This window comes from Glandiceps talaboti, chromosome 2 (genome assembly GCF_964340395.1).
Source record: "Glandiceps talaboti chromosome 2, keGlaTala1.1, whole genome shotgun sequence".
Taxonomy (NCBI): Eukaryota; Metazoa; Hemichordata; class Enteropneusta; family Spengelidae; genus Glandiceps; species Glandiceps talaboti.
Genome location: NC_135550.1, coordinates 28,322,798 through 28,342,993, shown reverse-complemented (window position 1 = coordinate 28,342,993; position 20,196 = coordinate 28,322,798). Strand labels below are relative to the sequence as shown.

General features: G+C 33.1%; 3 protein-coding genes across 4 annotated transcripts; 2 read left to right on the top strand and 1 right to left on the bottom strand.

The window, feature by feature from the left end:
- Nucleotides 1–349: 349 nt before the first annotated feature.
- Nucleotides 350–6,132, bottom strand: LOC144453527 (centriolar and ciliogenesis-associated protein HYLS1-like). Its single transcript, XM_078144841.1, has 11 exons — nt 6,031–6,132; nt 5,109–5,247; nt 4,585–4,668; nt 4,201–4,292; nt 3,546–3,745; nt 3,143–3,198; nt 2,509–2,654; nt 1,971–2,031; nt 1,692–1,755; nt 1,258–1,339; nt 350–1,137 (listed from the first exon to the last, which is right to left on the bottom strand). Exons 2-11 carry the CDS (start codon nt 5,212–5,214, stop codon nt 976–978), a joined length of 1,053 nt encoding a protein of 350 aa, XP_078000967.1. The 5' UTR covers nt 5,215–5,247; nt 6,031–6,132; the 3' UTR covers nt 350–975.
- Nucleotides 6,133–6,273: 141 nt separating this feature from the next.
- Nucleotides 6,274–11,593, top strand: LOC144453428 (ribonuclease Oy-like). Its single transcript, XM_078144720.1, has 9 exons — nt 6,274–6,427; nt 6,891–7,040; nt 7,590–7,653; nt 8,028–8,104; nt 8,535–8,607; nt 9,163–9,227; nt 9,542–9,655; nt 10,029–10,155; nt 10,802–11,593. Exons 2-9 carry the CDS (start codon nt 6,928–6,930, stop codon nt 10,937–10,939), a joined length of 771 nt encoding a protein of 256 aa, XP_078000846.1. The 5' UTR covers nt 6,274–6,427; nt 6,891–6,927; the 3' UTR covers nt 10,940–11,593.
- A 1,023-nt stretch (nt 11,594–12,616) lies between these two features.
- On the top strand, nt 12,617–18,865 carry LOC144453120 (ribonuclease Oy-like). Of its 2 annotated transcripts, none has more exons than XM_078144409.1 (9): nt 12,617–12,740; nt 13,026–13,138; nt 13,766–13,841; nt 14,457–14,521; nt 15,320–15,392; nt 16,133–16,200; nt 16,575–16,688; nt 17,036–17,156; nt 17,836–18,865. In XM_078144409.1, exons 2-9 carry the CDS (start codon nt 13,047–13,049, stop codon nt 18,025–18,027), a joined length of 801 nt encoding a protein of 266 aa, XP_078000535.1. In that variant the 5' UTR covers nt 12,617–12,740; nt 13,026–13,046; the 3' UTR covers nt 18,028–18,865. The 2 variants fall into 2 exon arrangements, with proteins under 2 accessions (XP_078000535.1, XP_078000527.1); XM_078144401.1 differs by having other exon boundaries at nt 12,617–12,754.
- The last annotated feature ends 1,331 nt before the right edge of the window (nt 18,866–20,196 follow it).

The following is a 20,196-nucleotide window of genomic DNA, read 5'->3' as shown; positions in this document are numbered from 1 at the left end:
TGGACATACTGGCAAACATTCATGTTTTGTTGTAAAAAGGGAAGTGTTTAGCTATTCATCCATCAGACATATATTCAATTCAGTTCCATTGAGAGAGAGGTCTACTCCTAATTTGAGAAGCCATTACTGGTATTTTTGTATTCCCTCAGGACATGACTAGCACATTCTACAGTTCAACCTTTTGAACCCTGTCAACTCCATCAATAAACACACATACACAGTGATTTTAAAAGTATTCCTTATTACTATAAAAGTTTATTCACATTAAAAAATATTGGATCACTTTCCATCATGTTTATCTTTTACTGCAAATATACAGTGTGAAATTACAAACATTAAAAGGTGCCATTTGACAAATTTCTATTCTACTGATGACCCTACCTTTGTTTGACCTTTGACCTCATCAGAGTCCCTCAAACATGGCAGGTTGTCTTTGCTATCAAAAATGACACTTGGCTAATGAGGAATTTCAAAAGGTCAAAATGGTACATCTATCTACTACTAGCTACTATCTACATTACACGGTTTGGATCGGAATATGATGGCAGTGCAAAAGTATACTTCTGCTGTTCAAACAAATGTAGTGTAAAGCAGTCAGTTTAGATTCTTGACATGGATGAGATGGGCATTACCCAACCCCTTACATTATGAGATGGGCATTACCCAACCCCTTACATTATGAGATGGGCATTACCCAACCCCTTACATTATGAGATGGGCATTACCCAACCCCTTACAATGACTAGTTCATGTTGTCTTTACACAGGTGACAAAGCTTGACAACCCACTCAGAGTTGACATGCTCTGTTTCAGCATATAGAACAATATATAAAAACAAATCATGGAAATAGTTATATTCTCTTTTGTATTACATATGTCATGAAGTCAGTCTCTCTCTCTCTAATGTACAATTAGCAAACCACTTCAATTTCTTGTTCACTTTTAAATATCTATTCTTTACAATTTCAACAATAATTAGAATTTACTTTGAGGCATCTGACCATATGCTAATTCTGTTCTGATCTCCCATCGTAAGGCCTGCCTCTTTTTGTCTGTAGGAACAACATATTTGTTGGGTACAAAGACTTTGTGGTCACGTTTTGGTTGGAACACTACGTCCTGTTGAAGCATTTGTTCCTGTGGAATAAAGAAAATTTGTGTTAATGTAGATTGTGTTTAATATGTTGCTGAAAAGTTTCCACATCAAAATACTGAATTCTGCTGTTTTTGATGATTTAAAGAATGAAAGTAACTCACTCTAACAGCCCATCGTAGATTTTTTCTACTCTTCTCACCGGGAGCTCTGTGGACTGCCCAGCTTTGACGATATAAATGATACCTGCAGAATAAAATGTATACGTGTCAAAAACTCATATATACCAGTACACAATGATTGAATTCCCTTACTGAAATCAGGCACTATCTAATACTGAAGAGTCTATGGACTAATGGCCAGTCAATATGACATGGAAGTATGGAACATATAAACTAACACATAAGAAAAACATAAATCTACCCTTCACAGCTGATTGTACAAGTCTGTTATAGACTGACTACCAAACATTTCACAGAAGTTGTTGTCTATTTCTCCTGATCATCAAAATCTTTACAAGATGCCATTATGGATGAAGTTCAAATGAAAACAGTACTGTATCATGAAATATAAAGTCATATCCAAAAGATAAACAAACCTGGTTACAGGATCTGTTTTTCGTAAATTCTGTGTATGTGGATGAGCACTAGATGGTCGTATGACTGAAACATAAAAAAGAGAAATCAAACTCAGTTTGAGATGCACACAATCAAAACTTATCCAGTGATTTCATAGTTGGATAACACTGTAAAAATCATACGAGTGGGTGTAGTGAATGTATCTTTAGGCTGATATGTGATATTGTACATGACAGGTGACTTTCACAATGTGTATATCCTGAAATGCAGAGTACGTATTAGCTAGTGTCAATACTTACAAGATCTTGGCAACTGAGGGGCAAACACACTATCTTCATCACCACTTGGTCTGTGAGGATACTGTTGATAAAATGTGTTGAAAGTGATTAGTAGCTGTTGAATCTAATATCTAATTCTTGCTATACTTAATTATGATTTCATTTCCAATAATTACTACAGGGTTAAAATTGCATGGTTTATATTTTGCTAAAATGAATTGATAAATTTATTCTCTTTCCCCCAACTTGTACTTAGTTGTGTACAAACAAATACCCCCTGGGAAGAATCATTACCAGCTGAATGTTTTTGTCTGCACACAACAAATTTAAGTTCAGTTCAATGTTCAGTGTTATCAACATGAAAATTGATTGTTTTTAACGGGCTTATACTTTTATATCAAAGGTATTCCATCAAATTTACATCTGAAGAAAACAAGTTTCCTAAGAAAGATGATCACACAAATATGAGAGTGAAACAGACATATTTGTACTGAAATTTATGTTACAAATGTAACAAATGAAGCACATATATGCCTACTACCGGTACATGTAGACTTACCAAGTCAGGCCTTGCTGAATGTGGCCTCCTGCTATAGATTTGTTGAATTCTTTCTGCTGTTGTTTCACTTTCAGTTACTGAGGAAGCATCATCATCATCTCTGACTGGAAGGTGTCTGAATTGATCTTGTAGAGAGCTTACTTCATCTAGGTAATAAATCACAAATATAAGACATATGTATATCAAACAATACAGGGGTTGATGACAACAACACTAATTCTAATATCTTGATAATTTTTTTTTAACAACACTTGGGTATTCAAACATTACATTTGGCCTGGGAGTATGATTACTCTGTCGATTGGAGATGGTTTTTCAGTTCTATTTTGAAATGACTTCTGCTCTTCATGTTGAAGATGTTGATTGTGATGCTGTTCCCACACTTTGACACCCATATACTGACAGTGAACTGACCTGCCCTATCATTCGCTTTTAGGGTGCTGAGGTCATTTCTGTTTATCTGTCATGTGGTATTAGAATGACAGAGTGGGATGAAGAAATCCTAAAATACGTCCAGTAATCTTGAATGTGAAACAAAAATGGCAAACTGTAGTTTGTACTGTTTGAAAGTGTCAAGCATATTTACTTAATTGCCTGGTGACGATAATTGTAGCAAATGGTGTACTGGGCTTACCTGTTTCACTTTCAGTTACAGATTCATCAAACACATGTGACTGACCACCAATTTTCCTGAAAAAAAGAGAAGTAAATACACTATGAACCATTGATAAATATGAAAGAGACTGTATAGGCGCATATGTTGGGGGGGGGGGGGGGGGGAGTTTGTTCCAGAGAATTCAGTTTCAACTAAGGTTAAGCTGAGAAGCACTAGAGAAACTTGTGGCTAAACTTCTCTCAAAATATGTGATTCAGATTTAGTGGATGTATGTATAGATAATTTGTTAGTCTTGATCATTGTCACATAGTACAATGACATAAAACTGTTATTATTTGTCACCATTTTATTGATTATGTAAACTAATCAAAATTTTTAGGCAAAATATTCAAAATTATAAGATATTATTTCTGTCACTCACCTTACAACTTTCCTTTTCCTGACAATTTTTTTGCTTTGGGGACTTTTTGCAGAAGACTTGTGACTTTGATCCATAACTCCTTCTTCATCTCTGGAATGTTCAGTATGACTTTTATACAATGAATAATCTGGTTTTTCCATGCCATGCTCATTTTGCGATTCCTGGTCATCATTTTCTTTACCATATCTTTCATGTTCAACCTAAACCAATAGAAAGTATCACATCAATCATACTGTCACTAATCTACCTGTACTCCTGGCTTTATATCCACAACCTCATTCCATAAAGTGATTTGTCAAAAAAATAGAGTGCCATTAACTAATGAAATTAGTTCATTTTGCAGCTAGAGTGAGTAGGGACACACAATTATGATACAATGTATGGAAAACTATACCAGTTAACCAGATTCCAGATTTCCCACACTCAATCTGTTTCATATGTTTCTAAAGGACACGGCCTGAGACAGTGATGTCAAGTCACAAGTGTATCCTGCAGCTCACACAATTCCAGCAAAGTTTGACAAATATACAGGGTTTTTCCCCATCCACCATTATGTAACAAATTACACATTCCCTCCTTGTCTAATTCCCCTATATCAAGGCACACAATACATAGTTTATATCAGACTAAATGATTTCTTGAAAGTTTCTCTTACTCTTGACTGGTTATGAGGTAGTTGTTGACCTCTCCCAAGTGTATCATCTAAAGGTACTCTGTGCTTTACAGAGACAAGAGGTGGTTCTACATCTGTAAACAACAACATAAACAACATGGTAAGAATCATAGCATTTCATATGGCCAATATTGATATTGATTGTCTAGGATATAAAATGCTGTAAAAGTCATCCAATAGGGTAGATTCTAAGCAAAGGAAAATTATGCATTCATAAAACTGCACATTAAATATTTTGTACTTATAACCAAAAGGTGTGAACTGGATGGTCCTAAAGAAGTCAACTCATTTTGACTCAAAAGGCTTTTACAAATTCTGACTAGTTTTCAGGATGTTCACAGATATACACAATGTAATGTTTATTACCTGATGTTGAAACAAAGGAATCACTGTGAAATGTACTTCTTGAGCTGGTTCTTGACCTTTCATGGTCAACTAGTTTATCAAGATCTGAAATAAAATAAACAACGTATAATCTGATTACTTGAACATTCAGGCATAGTTGGTGGAGGGTCGATAATTCAGGTGATCAATTGATTGATTTATATACCAAATAATAATAAAAGTTTACTCAAATGCAGCAAAATTGCTATTTACAGAACTTGTTATAACTGTACTTTATGTTTGTGAGTGGGGAGGAGAGAGGGTTAGATAATTTGGTTCTTCACTATAGTATTTTTTATTGGGTGATACACATAATAAATGCAGGGATTTGGGGAATATGTACTCCTACTCAGTGCCCCTATTAACAAAACCAACAAAAGTGACTAGTCAGGAATCATGTTACCTATCAAACATTAGTATTAACTAATTTCCTCATTAGAAGAAACATATGAATGCATGACAGACAGCATTATTCTTGATTAAAATGACTCTTTTTTAATAATTACCCTTAGCAAACTCTTGGAGACGATACTCTGGTACATTGTAATATCCTAAGGCTTCCAATTGTTTCTGGATGTCTCCGATTGAAAAGTGGAGGGATTCATCATCCATGCTCTTCGAAGGAGATGACTTGACTTGGCTCCCCTATGAGGAAAAAACAAACCACTGTCATGATTTAACATAGAAAAAAATACAAGTTACATAGCTTTGTCAGTAGTCTTCACAATACTTACATCCACCAGTGACCACCAACAATTTGTAATTTTTATATGGCGTCAAATACAGACACTCGAATCAATCTGTATGATTTTTAAAAATGTATGGTAAATAAGATTTATTTACCATACATTCAAACAAAAATCATACAGATTGATTCGAGTGCCTGTGGCGTCAGACTGTGACAAAAGTGGTTGAAAAAAGTATCCGATATCAAACCCCAACACTGAAAGCTATATCTTAGTTGAAGAGACATGACAACTTTGTAGAGTACCAGTAAGAATTGACGAAAACAATTAAGGCTTCACCTCATCTGCAGGAACTTGCTCACTTGAGTCATTATTCAATACGTTATCAACAACTGGAGATTCTTCCTGTTGAAAGTGTTGTGGCTGTTCAACGTCAATTTTTTCGACATCCATGCTGATAAAAACTTCAGAAATTGCAACGCCTGACCCTCTGTTACCACTACCTGAACACTAGTGGTTATACGGTTTAAATCTTTCGTACTTCAACGAACTTATTAAGACGTGTTTAGACAGAACACTGGCAAAACTAAGGGTAAAGGTCAGGTCGAAATAAACAAAACAAAAATAACACGGCATGCATACACATGCCGCTACTCGTTGCTACTCATGTCATTTCAGTAGTTTACGAACACATTCTCACGAAGAATACATTTTTTAGATGGAAATAATAACTTTTACTCACCAATTCGGTACCCAAAATTCTCGAAACGATGGAAAGAAACACAGAATACAAAATTTGACTCGCAACTGACTTCTTCCGTTTCGTCTCTTAGTTTAAATATGGCGGCCGTTGCAAAGTTCGGTCTCGTTAACTTCGTCCGTAGAGGGCGACATTTATAAAATAAAAAACTTTGTTGCGCGCAGGGAATTTCCATCCACTACACACAGATGATAGTTTGTATGAAATGTACATGCAATGACCTCTAATCTAACCTTTAAATTTAAAAGGAAGTGAAAATATGTGTTACATAGTCACGAGTAGTTCCTGATAGATGAGGTGATGTGGTGGTAATTCCACTATTAAACTGGCCAGAGACAGTTACACAGTTGTATACGACAGTATCATACGTATGTCACTGGTAAGATTGCTTTTTGGAATGTATCAACTTTAATATTTAGGCAATTTTTTAGTTTGACACTTGAGCTATAGAGGTAAAAAAATAATTGCAATGTGTGCATTGGTCATGATCTTAAAAACAGTTGTCTACAATTGTATTCTATAATCTTGCCAAGGCAAGAAATACCACACTCTGGAATACCACACTGGAATACAAGTAATATTAAGTTTTAATTGTTCCCAAATTTTGCAAAATTGTTCACTGACCTGATGATGCTCTGTTAATAGGGCAAAAGCTAGTCAGAACTTTTGGAAACTCTTTGAGTTTAGCTTTGTTGAGACCATCCAGTTTTTGTATTTAAAAACACACAAAAACACCTGTCCACTTTACTTCATGTACAATGTTGACATTTGAAGACTATGTGAATATACAGCTATTTTTGTTATAATTATTGATAGATACATTTTCCTGTATTTTCTTTCAGGGGAAGTGACAAGCTACCCAGACAGCTATCACCCATTATGAATTCAGGAAGTGATACTCCAAAATCCAAAACAATGCTTCTGACCCTAACTGTAATTGTTACATCTCTTGTACTTTGTGTAGAATGCAGAAGTGTCACATCATCAGATCTGTAAGAATTTTAACTCACTTTACTTTCTGATTTACAGTTTTTGTGAAATGTATAATTAAATCTTTATGATATGTACAGAGATAAGAATTAATTTACAGTACCTGTAGTACAAAACTTTTTTTTTAGATCAAATTTATTTACAAATGAAAATTTATGATATTATGTAGTTAGAGTTAAATGACTTCAGCAGAGTGAGAATAATTAAATCTGAACATGATACTTCAAATAAATTATGAGTAATCATCTTTTAAAAAAATAGTTCAACAAAACTATGCACCTATTAGCTTTCAAAATGTTAAATTAATGGCAGGGTTGAAAAAGCCAAAGTTTATTAATTGTAAAAAGTTCAAGACAATCACAAGACATGTTCATATGTACTGCAAACTTTGGCAGCTAGTTGGTTTAATAACCTATATAGTACTTATGCATCCTTATAGTACTTCCCCATTTTGACCAAGTTTAACCATGGTACTATTTCCTGTAAAAAAAAGTATATGATTTATAATTACACATTCTTTTTACATTCTTTTGTTTTATTCTATCTATCAGGTCAGTTTCAACTAAATTTGACTACCTGATATTTGCTCAGCAATGGACACAATCTTTCTGTGTTGTAAGTATGGTGGTTATTTCAGTGATAACATTTATGACAGATTGGTGTGCTATAGTTTAGCTAGGATGAATGTTATAATCCAAATGTCTGAATCATAATACTGTATTGTCATTGTTATGTATTATATCATATATTGTTGAAAGTGAACCACATTTATATGTCATAATATAACCTGTTTCCAAAACAAGAGAAATTATTAATTTTTCATCTCTTCAGGATGTTTAATGAATTTTAGACAATCACTTAGAATTTTGAATGAGAATATACCATAAAAAGTGTTTATGTTTTGGAAGGATTTTGATAGAGAACATTGTCTATATTGATTAAAGTAGCTCACCTCTATAATGACTATTTCCTCCCCCCCCCCCTTAAAGATTCAAAAGCAAAAGTCTGCAGACACTGTGTGTAGAATCCCAAATGGAGTATCAACATGGACAGTACATGGTCTGTGGTGAGTTGTACCATCTTATTACACATAATTATACTAAATTTACATGTATTCAAATTTATTTAAATTGTAACAGAAGTTTTAGTTTGTGTCTTTTAAAAATAACCTTAGTAAACACAATCTTAAATGCCAGGGTATATCATACAGCAACAAATACTATCTTGGCAGTATACGACTTTTGAGTAATTGTTCCAGGCTTGGATCTATCATTGACATGTATCTAAACTAGATGTTGATTATGTTTAGAGTCCCTAGATGAAATTTGTTTAAATTTTGTAAATTGAAAATTTTACTGTGACTTTGATATAGTCCATATGATCCAGTTTCTCACAATTTAATTTGTTTGTATATGCATGAACTTACAATCAAAACTCACAGGTAAAATTTTAATCTTTCATTTATCGTTAATATAATATTGTACATTTTTCTACAGGCCAAGTCATAATAATATCAGTCCTCCACTTTATTGTGACAATTCATCTAAGTTTGATGGAGACGAGGTTAAGGTTAGTTGTATGTATGACATTGTAAACATGTACTACAAACAGAGGGCTGAATTAAGTGAACTTTTAATTAGGAGTATGTTGACAATAGGGAACTTGCAAACCTGCCATATTGAATGTTGCATCATGGGAAAAGTGATAATAAATACTAATCAATTAGTATTGTAAGTAATATTGATACATTGTTTGTAACCACAAATAATCAATTTATAGTGACCCTGACAATTGTAGGTCATTAATTTTATCAGCAGCTCCAGATTAGGTATTATGATAACCACAGATAATCCCATAGTCCTTTGCATCTGAGCATGCTCAGTCTGGATTGCAAGTTCCCTATTTGACCACAAGTCTGTCAATCAGAAAAGACAGAACAATAGTTAAATTGACTATGACATCACATCAAAAAATTAGCCTATATTTATACTTTGATTTTACTAACCTGATAAGATTTTGCAGCCAACATCAGTGCTTATTTGTGCTTATTTTATTGAACTCCATTATAGTAATTCATGTGAAGAATTATCATGGTTTGCAGTTTTTTATTCTTTGTTTGAACAGACACTGTTTCCAGAACTTCAGCAATATTGGCCTGATTTACTACCTAACAAGAAGAAAGGAATTTGGTAAGTTGTCATAATATGATATGCTATTAGTCATTGGTATTCAACATGTGGTACTATGTTCTTATTTAATTCCTTTGAACCAGAAAAAAATATCATTATTATTTTAGATAAAAATTTATTGGAATTTTGTTTGATATTTCTTCAAGCATACAATTGCTAAATGACCAAAACATTTTCTATTCTCACAAATGCAAAAGAATTAACCCCTTGTCTTTAATTTTAGTAACCTAGTTATCAGAAGTTTTGTGACAGTTATTTCCGTATTCAGAACACTCCATGGAATTGAATAATATCTGTATGTGTTTGTTGTACAGGGACCATGAATGGATGAAACATGGAACATGTGGACAAAGCCTTGAAAGTATCAATAGCCAGTACAAATATTTTGAAACTAGTTTGATTCTAAACAGAGCATTTGATATATCATAGTAGGTATTTTCCATTATAATTCTGACTTTTTTTCACAAATGTGCAGCATGAGGATTATCCTACCTTTACACCTTAAACATATTGTCAGTCATTTGCAATCAATTCACTGTGTGAATAAAGAAAATATTGCTGTCTGGGAATTGTGTACCTTACAAAGGACTTGGTTCATTCAAAAGTTATATTTTCTTTGGGTTGACTTTAATTTTTATAGTAGCAATATGCAGTTCATCTCCAACCTATCACAGTGTATCTTCTACTCACATCCTTCCATTGCAGTATAGTTGTTCTAAACTCAAAGTAAGCATCCTGTATTGTAGCAGCAGTTTTGATTTCTATACTCAAAACAACCTTCCTTTATCAATATTGTTTCAGTGCATTATCAAAGCATGGTATTTATCCATCTGATGAAAAGTCCTATCCATGTAATGATGTTGTTAATGCCATGCTAGATACCTTTGGTTCTACTTCTCATCCACAATTGGGCTGGTACCGTGATGAAGTAAGTCTGCATCTCTTTATTTTTGTACTATTAAGATGTAACTTCCATGAAGCAAGGGGTAACAAGCAGAACTTGTTACAAACAGGGAAAGTAAACAAATGAATTGGATTTAATAACACTTGGCAATAACAATATGTTGGAAGTATGGAAACTTGTACATTTCATTGTTGATAAGAGCAGTTTAATGAGCTGTGTAGAAAATAGTTCGCTTTCACAAATGAATTTCAAATTCTCCTGGAATTTCATGAACTCACATGTAAAGAGGCCATAAACTTCTATCAAGTGATGCCTTGTTATACAAGTCTCCCTTTACTTCCAACATACTGTGTGAAGTGTTATCATTAATTCATTTGTTTTACTTCCCCTGTTAGTAACAACTTCTGCTTGTTAACCCTTGCTTGACTGAAGATGTATACCTTTATTATCCATAAAAATGTGGAAATTCATTTTTAATACAAATGTTGAATGGTATAAATATGAAATATATACATGAATGTTCAATTACTCTCTATTCATTGAGAATTTTGAATACAGTAAGCATATTACAACATATATTTCTTCTTTTGGCATTGAATTTGAATTTTCTATCCCTAGTATTTTATTATCGATTAGTTATAGAATTCATGTTTATCTATTTGTATTTCAGAATTCTGGGAAGACTTACCTTTATCAAGTGTCATTTTGTCTTGACAAGGACTTAAAGTTGCAAGATTGTAAGAAATTACCCTGGGTCTTTTGCCCTTCACATCTGAATGTTTACATTCCAACTATAATCCATTCATAAAATGGTATTTTGGATAATATCTCTAGAAAGATGAGCCTCACCTGATGAACTTTTTTAAAGCAAAGAAATTTACATAAAATTTTATTATATTACTTGCAGCATATAGCTATTCATGAATTGTGGTCTGAAATTTTTTTTTGCACTCAGTAATATTTTACAGCATATAGATAATATAGTATATAGACATGCTTTCAAAGTTTTACTTTAACGAAGAAGACTCTTTTGAATTTTGAAATGTGCCCTAAGTATGAGCCTCCTTGAAAATATGCTATGTCCTGAATATATTAACAGCTACAAGAAAGACTGATGAAACATTCCAAAAGACTCTTTGTTGAGAGTTTTTAGGGTTTCAAACAGACCTTGCAGGGCAGACCTTTGAGGATTGATTTGCAAAGGGATAATGTCTCCATCACTTTCATGTCACCATGCTGACAATAATTCAACATTCTTATCACTGAGAAGTTCAGCACTTTGAATTCTCATGAACTTGGAACTTCAATGACAATAAAGTAATTTTTATTGATACTGTACATGTGAATCATCTGTGAGAGATCTATGAGAAATGGCCTGTCCTGTGTATTAAAGAGTGATACGATATGGTGATAATGATAATGATATTGCATTGTTGAAAAAATCATTTCTATTTGTGTACAGTGAGCAATAAAGATATTAACATATACAAGTTTTTTGTAATTGTTTATTTCATCGGATACAAAAAAAAAAATGTACATTTCAAAGAAGAAGTTATCAGGATAATATATCTGGTGAGGACCATAGAAATAGTTTGAGCTAGTCAAGTCTGTGACCCTGACAAAATAAATATACAAGAAATATATTCAAATGCTTAACTGTCCAATAAATAATATATATATACATAGTTATTTTTTCATTTGAAAAGCAAGAAAGATTTTCATGAAATACAAATCAAATATTTTTGACATATTGCAAAATGCATAGAAACAAACCTATTTGTTATATAAAAGAGTGATGCAAGGTTCTATGTGACAGGAATCTATTATGCCCAGACAGCCTTCTGTTACACTTCAACACTACTTTATTATAATCTTAACTTACAAATAGCAGAACACACCAACTTGTACTTTCAGAAAAGAAGAAAGTATCAGTTTTGACCAAATTACCTAGAAAAGTACAATTGATTATATTTACAAAAAACAAACAAATAAAAATAATTTAGTGCACCTGTAGAGAAAGTCTAGTACATTTCTATTTAGTTGCAATAAACAGTACAATAAAAAATAAATGGAATTTGTTGAGTGACTCTTACAGATAACAAGTGTGTAAACATGAATATAAATATCTTAGGAAGGTGTATGTTACATTTCTTAATTCAAATATCAACACTGACAAACATGAAAGATGGGATTATTTCACTTTAATTTCCATACGTCATGTTTGCAAATTTATAATGTCGATAATATATTCTTGTCTATATCTTTTGCCGAAACATAACTCAAGTGGATAAAAATCTTAATACAAACACCTCCACCCCTACTCCCACACAAGTTCTGGGCCCCATCTCTTTGGCTTTGTCCTTGAGCCGAGTATTACTATAAACCATTCTCGTGGAATCGCGTTTACGATCGGAGCTACCGCGAGAATTTGTACAAGTAAAGGTTACTGATCCCGGAAGACGGCTTCATCACGAGTGCACGAGCCAACTTACAGGTTGAGCCGCAGGTATCGAACTTCGAAGTGTCATTCAAACTTGCAAACTGTGGAACTCCTGGATCGAACTCACTGAGTGTGTAAAGGATACATAATTTGATCGTAATTTGTGCTGGTGAGCAAGGCAAGGTTTGTTTAGTTTATGCATGATAGATATGTAATGATAGACTTTCTCGAATCACTGTCTCACTCTCAGGAGTCTAACCAAATGCAATGCAATACACAGGAGCAGCATGCGGGGGACTTTCCATGTTCCGTGTTTGGAGTGCAGTGAACTTTTCTCTCATTCTCTTACATGTAAAACCAGAAGTCCGCTTGAATTTTTATGCAAAAAAGTGTAATCACTGGAAGTTTACAACTGATATTTCTTTTTTTTTTCTTTCTTTCTTTCTTTTCAAAGTTTTCAGTGAAGTGCATACATATGTGTGTTAATATGGAGCCTTTATACAAGATAGCTCTGTGGCTGTTTTTTGTTATACTTCTTTCATCAAGCAGTTTTTCTCATAGTCTAAGGTGAGTTTAGACATAACAAAGTAAAGTATTACCGATATGGTGTCCTGCCATGCAGTTTACTGACATAATCAAATCTTGAATATCTTGAGTCATCATCATTTATTGATTTTTGTCTTCAATCTTTGCTATCTGCAATTTTCACTTTTAATATTAATGCTGGATGTATTATCTATTAGTTTCTTTTGTCTACTATCTTATCTATTTATAACTATTTATATCTTCAATCTTCAATCTTAATTGCATAACAACATGCCGTAGCAAGCATGGTAAAGCATACAAAAATAACATACAGAAATAAAGTGAATACAATAGTCATTTAGCCAACTGCTGGAGGACTGTTTACATCTTATATATCTTCCATATACAGTATTATATATATATATATATATATATATATATATATATATATATATATATATATATATATATATATATATATATATATATATATATATATATATATATATATATATATATATATATATATATATATATATATATATATATATATATATATATATATATATCATATCTGTGTTTTTTATTTGTACTGTTGTAACCTTTAGTAGTTCCTGCAAGAATTATTACTGTTTGAATAAATATCCTCTCTATATTTCTGACATTTAGGTATAGGTCTGATGATGAGTGGGATCACTTTGTTTATGCCCAGCAGTGGCCACAGACATCATGCAACAGTGCAAATGTAAGCATAATTTGTGTCAATCAGATTAAAATCCGATGTAGATGTCGGCTAATCGTGCATTGCTATCTTACCATCGTTATTTAGCTTGAATTGACCTTCGTAGTACATGTTTAAGTTTTTGCCCTGATCATGATCAGGCTAAAAATGTAAACATGTACCAAGAAGGTCAATTCAGGCAAAATAACGAAGGTAAAATAGCAATGAACGATTAGCCGACATCTACATCGGATTTTAATCAGATTGAATTTGTGTATGTTTTCCATGAAATTTCTAGATATAGGCAGTGGACAACGTTATCATCTATGCAAGGTGTTATTACCAATAGGTGAATTGTCTAGGTTATGTAAATACAACCAACAGCTAGCATTGTGATATATAGAATAACTGACAGTAGAATGGAATGTTGACCCATTCTTCTTACTCAGAGTGACATCTTACAACTAGGTGGTCAACAAAGACTGAGAAACATTGGCATCAAAACAAAATTGTATCAATTTTTCTGCCCAAGGCCAAAATTCTCAAATGACGTATCATATATCACACATTGACTGATTATACTGTCATGTGTTTAGTTTGCAATATGATTTACAAATTGTATATTGTTTTGTCTTGCAGTGGCAAAAGGAACATAATTGCAGTGTGCCCAGCAAGGTTAAAACATGGACTGTCCATGGTTTATGGTAAATATTGTTTTTCATATGGTAAACTATATTTTTTAGTTATACTCGCATCATTTAGTAGACTCAGGTATATGTCTAAATACTGGATGTGCTGGACAACTGATCAGAAGGAAGTATTGTAATCATATTTATTTTGGCATATGAAAATATTTGGCAGAATGGCAGTTTTAGGATCTAACATCAGATACACTTCAATTTGGTGGACAGTACAAGAGGAAAGTAATTGTAAATATAACTAATCCAGTCAACTCACTGTATCCAGTGCAACTGTTGTTGACACCTTTCACAACAACTGCATATAGAAATTGACAACTCTGTGACTTCCCTTATTTTCCTGGAAAAAGCTTTTGTGCATATGACTGCAGTATTCCTTTGAGGACTGTGAGCTATGACTTTGTACTTCAGTTTTGCACAGTGACTGTGAGCTATGACTTTGTACTTCATTTTTGCACAGTGACTGTGAGCTATGGTTTGTACTTCATTTTTGCACAGTGGCTGTGAGCTATGACTTTGTACTTCATTTTTGCACAGTGACTGTGAGCTATGGTTTGTACTTCATTTTTGCACAGTGGCTGTGAGCTATGACTTTGTACTTCATTTTTGCACAGTGACTGTGAGCTATGGTTTGTACTTCATTTTTGCACAGTGGCTGTGAGCTATGGTTTGTACTTCATTTTTGCACAGTGGCTGTGAGCTATGACTTTATACTTCATTTTTGCACAGTGACTGTGAGCTATGGTTTGTACTTCATTTTTGCACAGTGACTGTGAGCTATGACTCTGTACTTCATTTTTGCAGGCCAAGTAAAGGTAATACAGAAGGACCAAATAACTGCAATGCATCATGGCCTTTTGATCCAGACAAGATAAAGGTTGGTCTTCTCACTCCAAATTTCATCCAACCACTTTCTTGATTGTCTGTAGGCAATGAATTGTCAGGTTTCTTTTGTGTAGATTAGATATTTAAAACCAACAAGTACCAATTTTCATTCCCCGCCCCACACCACTTGAACTTTTTGAACCAACGATTATGATTTTATGATTTATTGGTTTCACCCAGGCTAACTCTATTGAACTGTATGATATATGCAGTACAGTATTAATAAATAACATTTTTCAATACTTCAGCATACCTTAATTCAGGTCCATGACTTGCAAGATAAATTGAAAAGTACAAAAGTGTCATTCGTAGCTATTGTTCTAATAGGAACTTGCAAACCCGCCATGTTGAATGTTGCATCATGGGAAATGTGATGATAAATACTTATCAATTAGCATTGTAAACAATTCTGATACATTGTTTGTAACCACAAATAATCAATTCATAGTCACCCTGACAATTGTGGGAGGTATAATACATTAGGTATTACGATAACCACAGATAATCCCATAGTCCTTTGTATCTGAGCATGCTCAGTCTGGATTGCAAGTTCCCTATTGTACGTTGTATGTGTGGCCATTCCCCTTAGAAATGTTAGGTGTACTAAATGAATAAATATGTAAATACAGTGATACTTGGACTGATGGCAACATCTTCAATTATCATTTTCTTTGTTCTTTTTTTGTACAAACTTATAAAAGATAACTTATTTGGTTTTGCTATCAATTTTAGGACATAGAACCAGAGTTGGAAACATTCTGGCCCAATCTTTACACAGATTCAAAGCGAGATGACTTTTGGTAAGAGTATTTAATGTATTCATTTACTGGTATGTTTACTTAGACAAGAACTTTCAGAAATGATAAGTACACTAAGTAGATGAATTATAGGCATTGGACTACACCTTTGTACATCAAAAATTTACCTAGGAATGGAAGATACAATATAGTGTATATTGTGTAGAAGAGACGATACTGATCGAGTGATATATGGAAAGCAATTATTCGGGGAAAGAAATCATTCAGTTTATTTAGTGGTGCATTGATATATTTCAACATGAGAAATTATGTTGCATATCAAATAAAACATTGAATGGTCACTTCCTCAAAATTGACATCCTTTCATGCCAGTTTGAATTCAATCATTGTTCTACCAAGTGTTTAAAACATTGCAGGACACATGAATGGGACAAACATGGTACGTGCGGAGTTGATCTAGAAGCCATAGATTCCGAATTGAAGTATTTCAAAACAGGTTTGAAATTGAATCAAGATGTCAACCTCACAAAGTAAGTATGAGATAAATTTTCAAACAGAAGTAGTGACACTGACTGTAAGAACAATCACTCAGTGTTCTCCCTCTCAGAAAAGTAACATTCTCAGAAGCAATCACTTTTACTTCTTGTGATGATTGATACAATCAGATTTAGAACCGTATTATAATGCTTTTTGATGTATTGTAAAATTATATAGATGCAATGTATATGCTGTTTGGGTTAGTTTTTGATGCTAAAAATACTAAAACTATATATTTACTAAATCAGTTTTAGATTCGTGAAATCCAAGTGAATTCATATACATAGCATAGAATATATAGTATCATGATTGTTTCTAATCATGTTTCTTATCCTCACAGGTCATTATCAGATCATGGAATTGTACCATCGTTGGACAAATCATACTCTTATGATGATGTTATGAATGCTTTCACAGATACCTTTGGCTTTGCACCAATGATGAACTGTTACTACAATAAAGTAAGTATATAAAGCATGTACATAAACCTTGGAGTTCACTACTGTGTCTATAGTATGTACAAGACACATCTCTTCATAGGGACTAGCACTATATTATGGATTTATGGATTTTATGGTATCTCATATAAAGCATGTGCACAAAGATATAGCCACTTGGCATGTGTACTATTCAAAAAGGCAAGGTTACCATTGGGAAGATTGCCACACAGTGAAAATGAACTTGTCAGACCTGCCAATAATTTTTCATTTGACATTCGTAGGTTTTACAGTCTGGCGAAATGTAAATTTAGCAAGATGGTTCATGGATTGTCAGACATCAGTAGAGTTATGTTCAAAACGATATTGCAAGTAAAAATGTACATGTACTTCAATCGTTAGATTTTCATTGTGTTGCTAGTTTATTATATCAATCAGTAGCATTGTGGATGACTCACAATTGAAAGGGGTTCGAAAACAGCATTAATAGTAATGACGATACAAGAAAGTAGCAGGTTGCACTGGGAACTCTGTGAACTCTGTACTTTATATGAATGCGTGTTCCAACTAGTAACGGAAAACTTACATCACATAAGAATGCACGCGCATTCCAACTTGTAACGGAAAGAACGTAGAACACAAAATAAGAATCAATAATAAATGTAATTCACGACAAGCATGTATCTCACATTATCTATTTCAGACAACCAAGACCAGCTACTTGGAGCAGGTGTCATTCTGCCTCACAAAATCTTTCAAAGTATTTGATTGCAAAACTGCACCACACTCTTCATATCAGTCTGATGAAGCCTGCTGGACAAACGAATCTGTCATTATTCCACCCATAATTCACTCATCAAGGAAATGGCCAGTTGTCAGAATGACTAACAGATAAGGGGTAATGACATCGAAGTCAGGGAAAAAATAATTTACATCAGTATTATTCAGTTACATATAAAAAAGTTACATTCCATGGGTTAGTAAAAGTTATTATTATCAAGATTATTGATCTTTTTGCATAATGCTGATCAAATGACACAAACTTATAAAATAAAAATCCATTCCAATGTCTATCTTGTTATTAACACTGTTACAATATCAGTTCTAGCAATATGTTTGAATCTTGTCTGTTATATTGTATTCAGATCCTGTTTTAAAGTTGTTTTTTTACTTGAATTAGAAGTGTAGGGGAAAGTGTTGGACTGTCATAGCCATTGATTTTTTCCAAATACCCCAGTATATGTACAGTGTAAAATGTGTTGAGTTCAGTGTGATTTTGTATCAAAGGTATGAATATATATGATACCGTTATGGTACATAATGGGTCTGTACAAAACAGAGTCCATTCAACTACCAATCCAGTATGCCAAATCGGTGATGCATTATTATGCTTCTTTGCAAATACTTCAGGAATAAATTCTCTAGTTGTTCCCTTATACCCATGCCTAAATAGGTGACAGATGAATTTCAGGAGTGTTGATTTTGATTGAACGCTGTATATCATGTATACAGTAGTACCTGATATTGATAATTAGATTACATTTAGTTTATTTCAGTAAATCAACAAAATAAACAGAACTGATGTGATATACAAATTAATATACTGATGCATTCATGTATGAGAAATTCAATGATGTACCATATACCCATACTTTATTAACAATGAGATGTTAAGAACACAATAAACTTGTAAGATAAGTTGGTACCATTCCAGTATCTCCTTTGATTTTAATACAGCAATAAAAATTACTGATGTGATGAAAATGTTTTGTGTGTGTTTAATCTGAGCTAGTAGGTAGATTTGTTGTCATTGTGGACAAAAGTAAGAGTGGATGTTACAGTTTATGATGCTTCATCTTGTCACATGGTTTCTGTGAGAGACAGTTTGTCAGGAAAATTATGAAATTTTGACTATCGATACTTTCTGTCATATGGAGTTGATGGTGTGATATACTTTACATGATACCATTGCCACCACTCCAATGTTTGTAGACTGTCTTTTGTATGATAATTACTTCTCTGCATAAATTAACGACGACGACAACAACAACAACAACAAAGGAAATATTTCGAAATTAGTAATGATGAGATGTATATGTGATATACATAATCTTCACAGTATACAACATTCAAACATGTTATGTTTGTGGGCTTGCTTTATGGTAAACTGAACTAGGTGAGTGAAGCTGACATATTTCAGTAGTTTTCATCTCTTTCAAACAAACTTTCAAATAAAGTTATTACCTGAAAGTAATAATTCAATGTTCAATTTCTCATTCCGTTCAGTATCTCATATCATATGAGAAATTGAAGGGATTACTGTAAGCACTGTAAACGGGCTATGATATAATGCTATTAATTGCCACAAATCAACATTGAAACAAAAAACAATAGTATCACAAATTGAACTATGACATGAACATATATATATATATATATATATATATATATATATATATATATATATAACTTGGTACCTTTTAAATATAATGTCTATGCTGGAGTAAACAGTGCTCAATACATATGTATGTACAGCGGTATATATATATTTTTAGTAGTGTATGTATTTTAATTTTTTCTTAGTGCTGCTCCTAACAATCTTAGTGAGCCCCTGATACAAAAGGGATGCAATAAATAAATAAATAAATAAATAGACCCCTAGTTATTTTGTTTGTCTTATCTATATATGTATATGCATACACATTTTGATTTTAAAGGCTGAAATTTAAAATTATAATATCAAAGTGTACATCAATATTTCACTTTGTTTAATAATCAATATGTTGCACATAAATTTTCTCCATCTTTAAAAAATCTATACTGAACGTTTGCTCATTTGCTAATCAAGTTGTTATCCAAGTGACCATGATTAATCGTCTATGCCATTTGCTTTACAACTCTGCTTTACAATGTTAGAGTCTACATGATGCATGTACATACAATGTAAAAGCTCGACACACATGACACATGGCATGCATGGGAGAAAATAGACAAACCTGAGTGGTTCATGACACACATGAAATTTGCATAAAATGGCGGCCGTCGAGTTGGCAGTGTCGGGCTT

Excerpts from the sequence above, each read along its gene's own strand:
- LOC144453527 (XM_078144841.1), bottom strand. The coding sequence starts at position 5,214 with ATGGATGATGAATCCCTCCACTTTTCAATCGGAGACATCCAGAAACAA. Across the intron at positions 3,199-3,545 it reads AGGAAAAGGAAAGTTGTAAG|GAAAATTGGTGGTCAGTCAC; the intron begins GTGAGTGACAGA and ends TCTTTTTTTCAG. Across the intron at positions 1,756-1,970 it reads CCCTCAGTTGCCAAGATCTT|TCATACGACCATCTAGTGCT; the intron begins GTAAGTATTGAC and ends TTTATGTTTCAG.
- LOC144453428 (XM_078144720.1), top strand. The coding sequence starts at position 6,928 with ATGAATTCAGGAAGTGATACTCCAAAATCCAAAACAATGCTTCTGACC. Across the intron at positions 7,654-8,027 it reads GGACACAATCTTTCTGTGTT|ATTCAAAAGCAAAAGTCTGC; the intron begins GTAAGTATGGTG and ends CCCCCCTTAAAG. Across the intron at positions 8,105-8,534 it reads TGGACAGTACATGGTCTGTG|GCCAAGTCATAATAATATCA; the intron begins GTGAGTTGTACC and ends ATTTTTCTACAG.
- LOC144453120 (XM_078144409.1), top strand. The coding sequence starts at position 13,047 with ATGTGTGTTAATATGGAGCCTTTATACAAGATAGCTCTGTGGCTGTTT. Across the intron at positions 13,139-13,765 it reads AGTTTTTCTCATAGTCTAAG|GTATAGGTCTGATGATGAGT; the intron begins GTGAGTTTAGAC and ends TCTGACATTTAG. Across the intron at positions 13,842-14,456 it reads CATCATGCAACAGTGCAAAT|TGGCAAAAGGAACATAATTG; the intron begins GTAAGCATAATT and ends TTTGTCTTGCAG.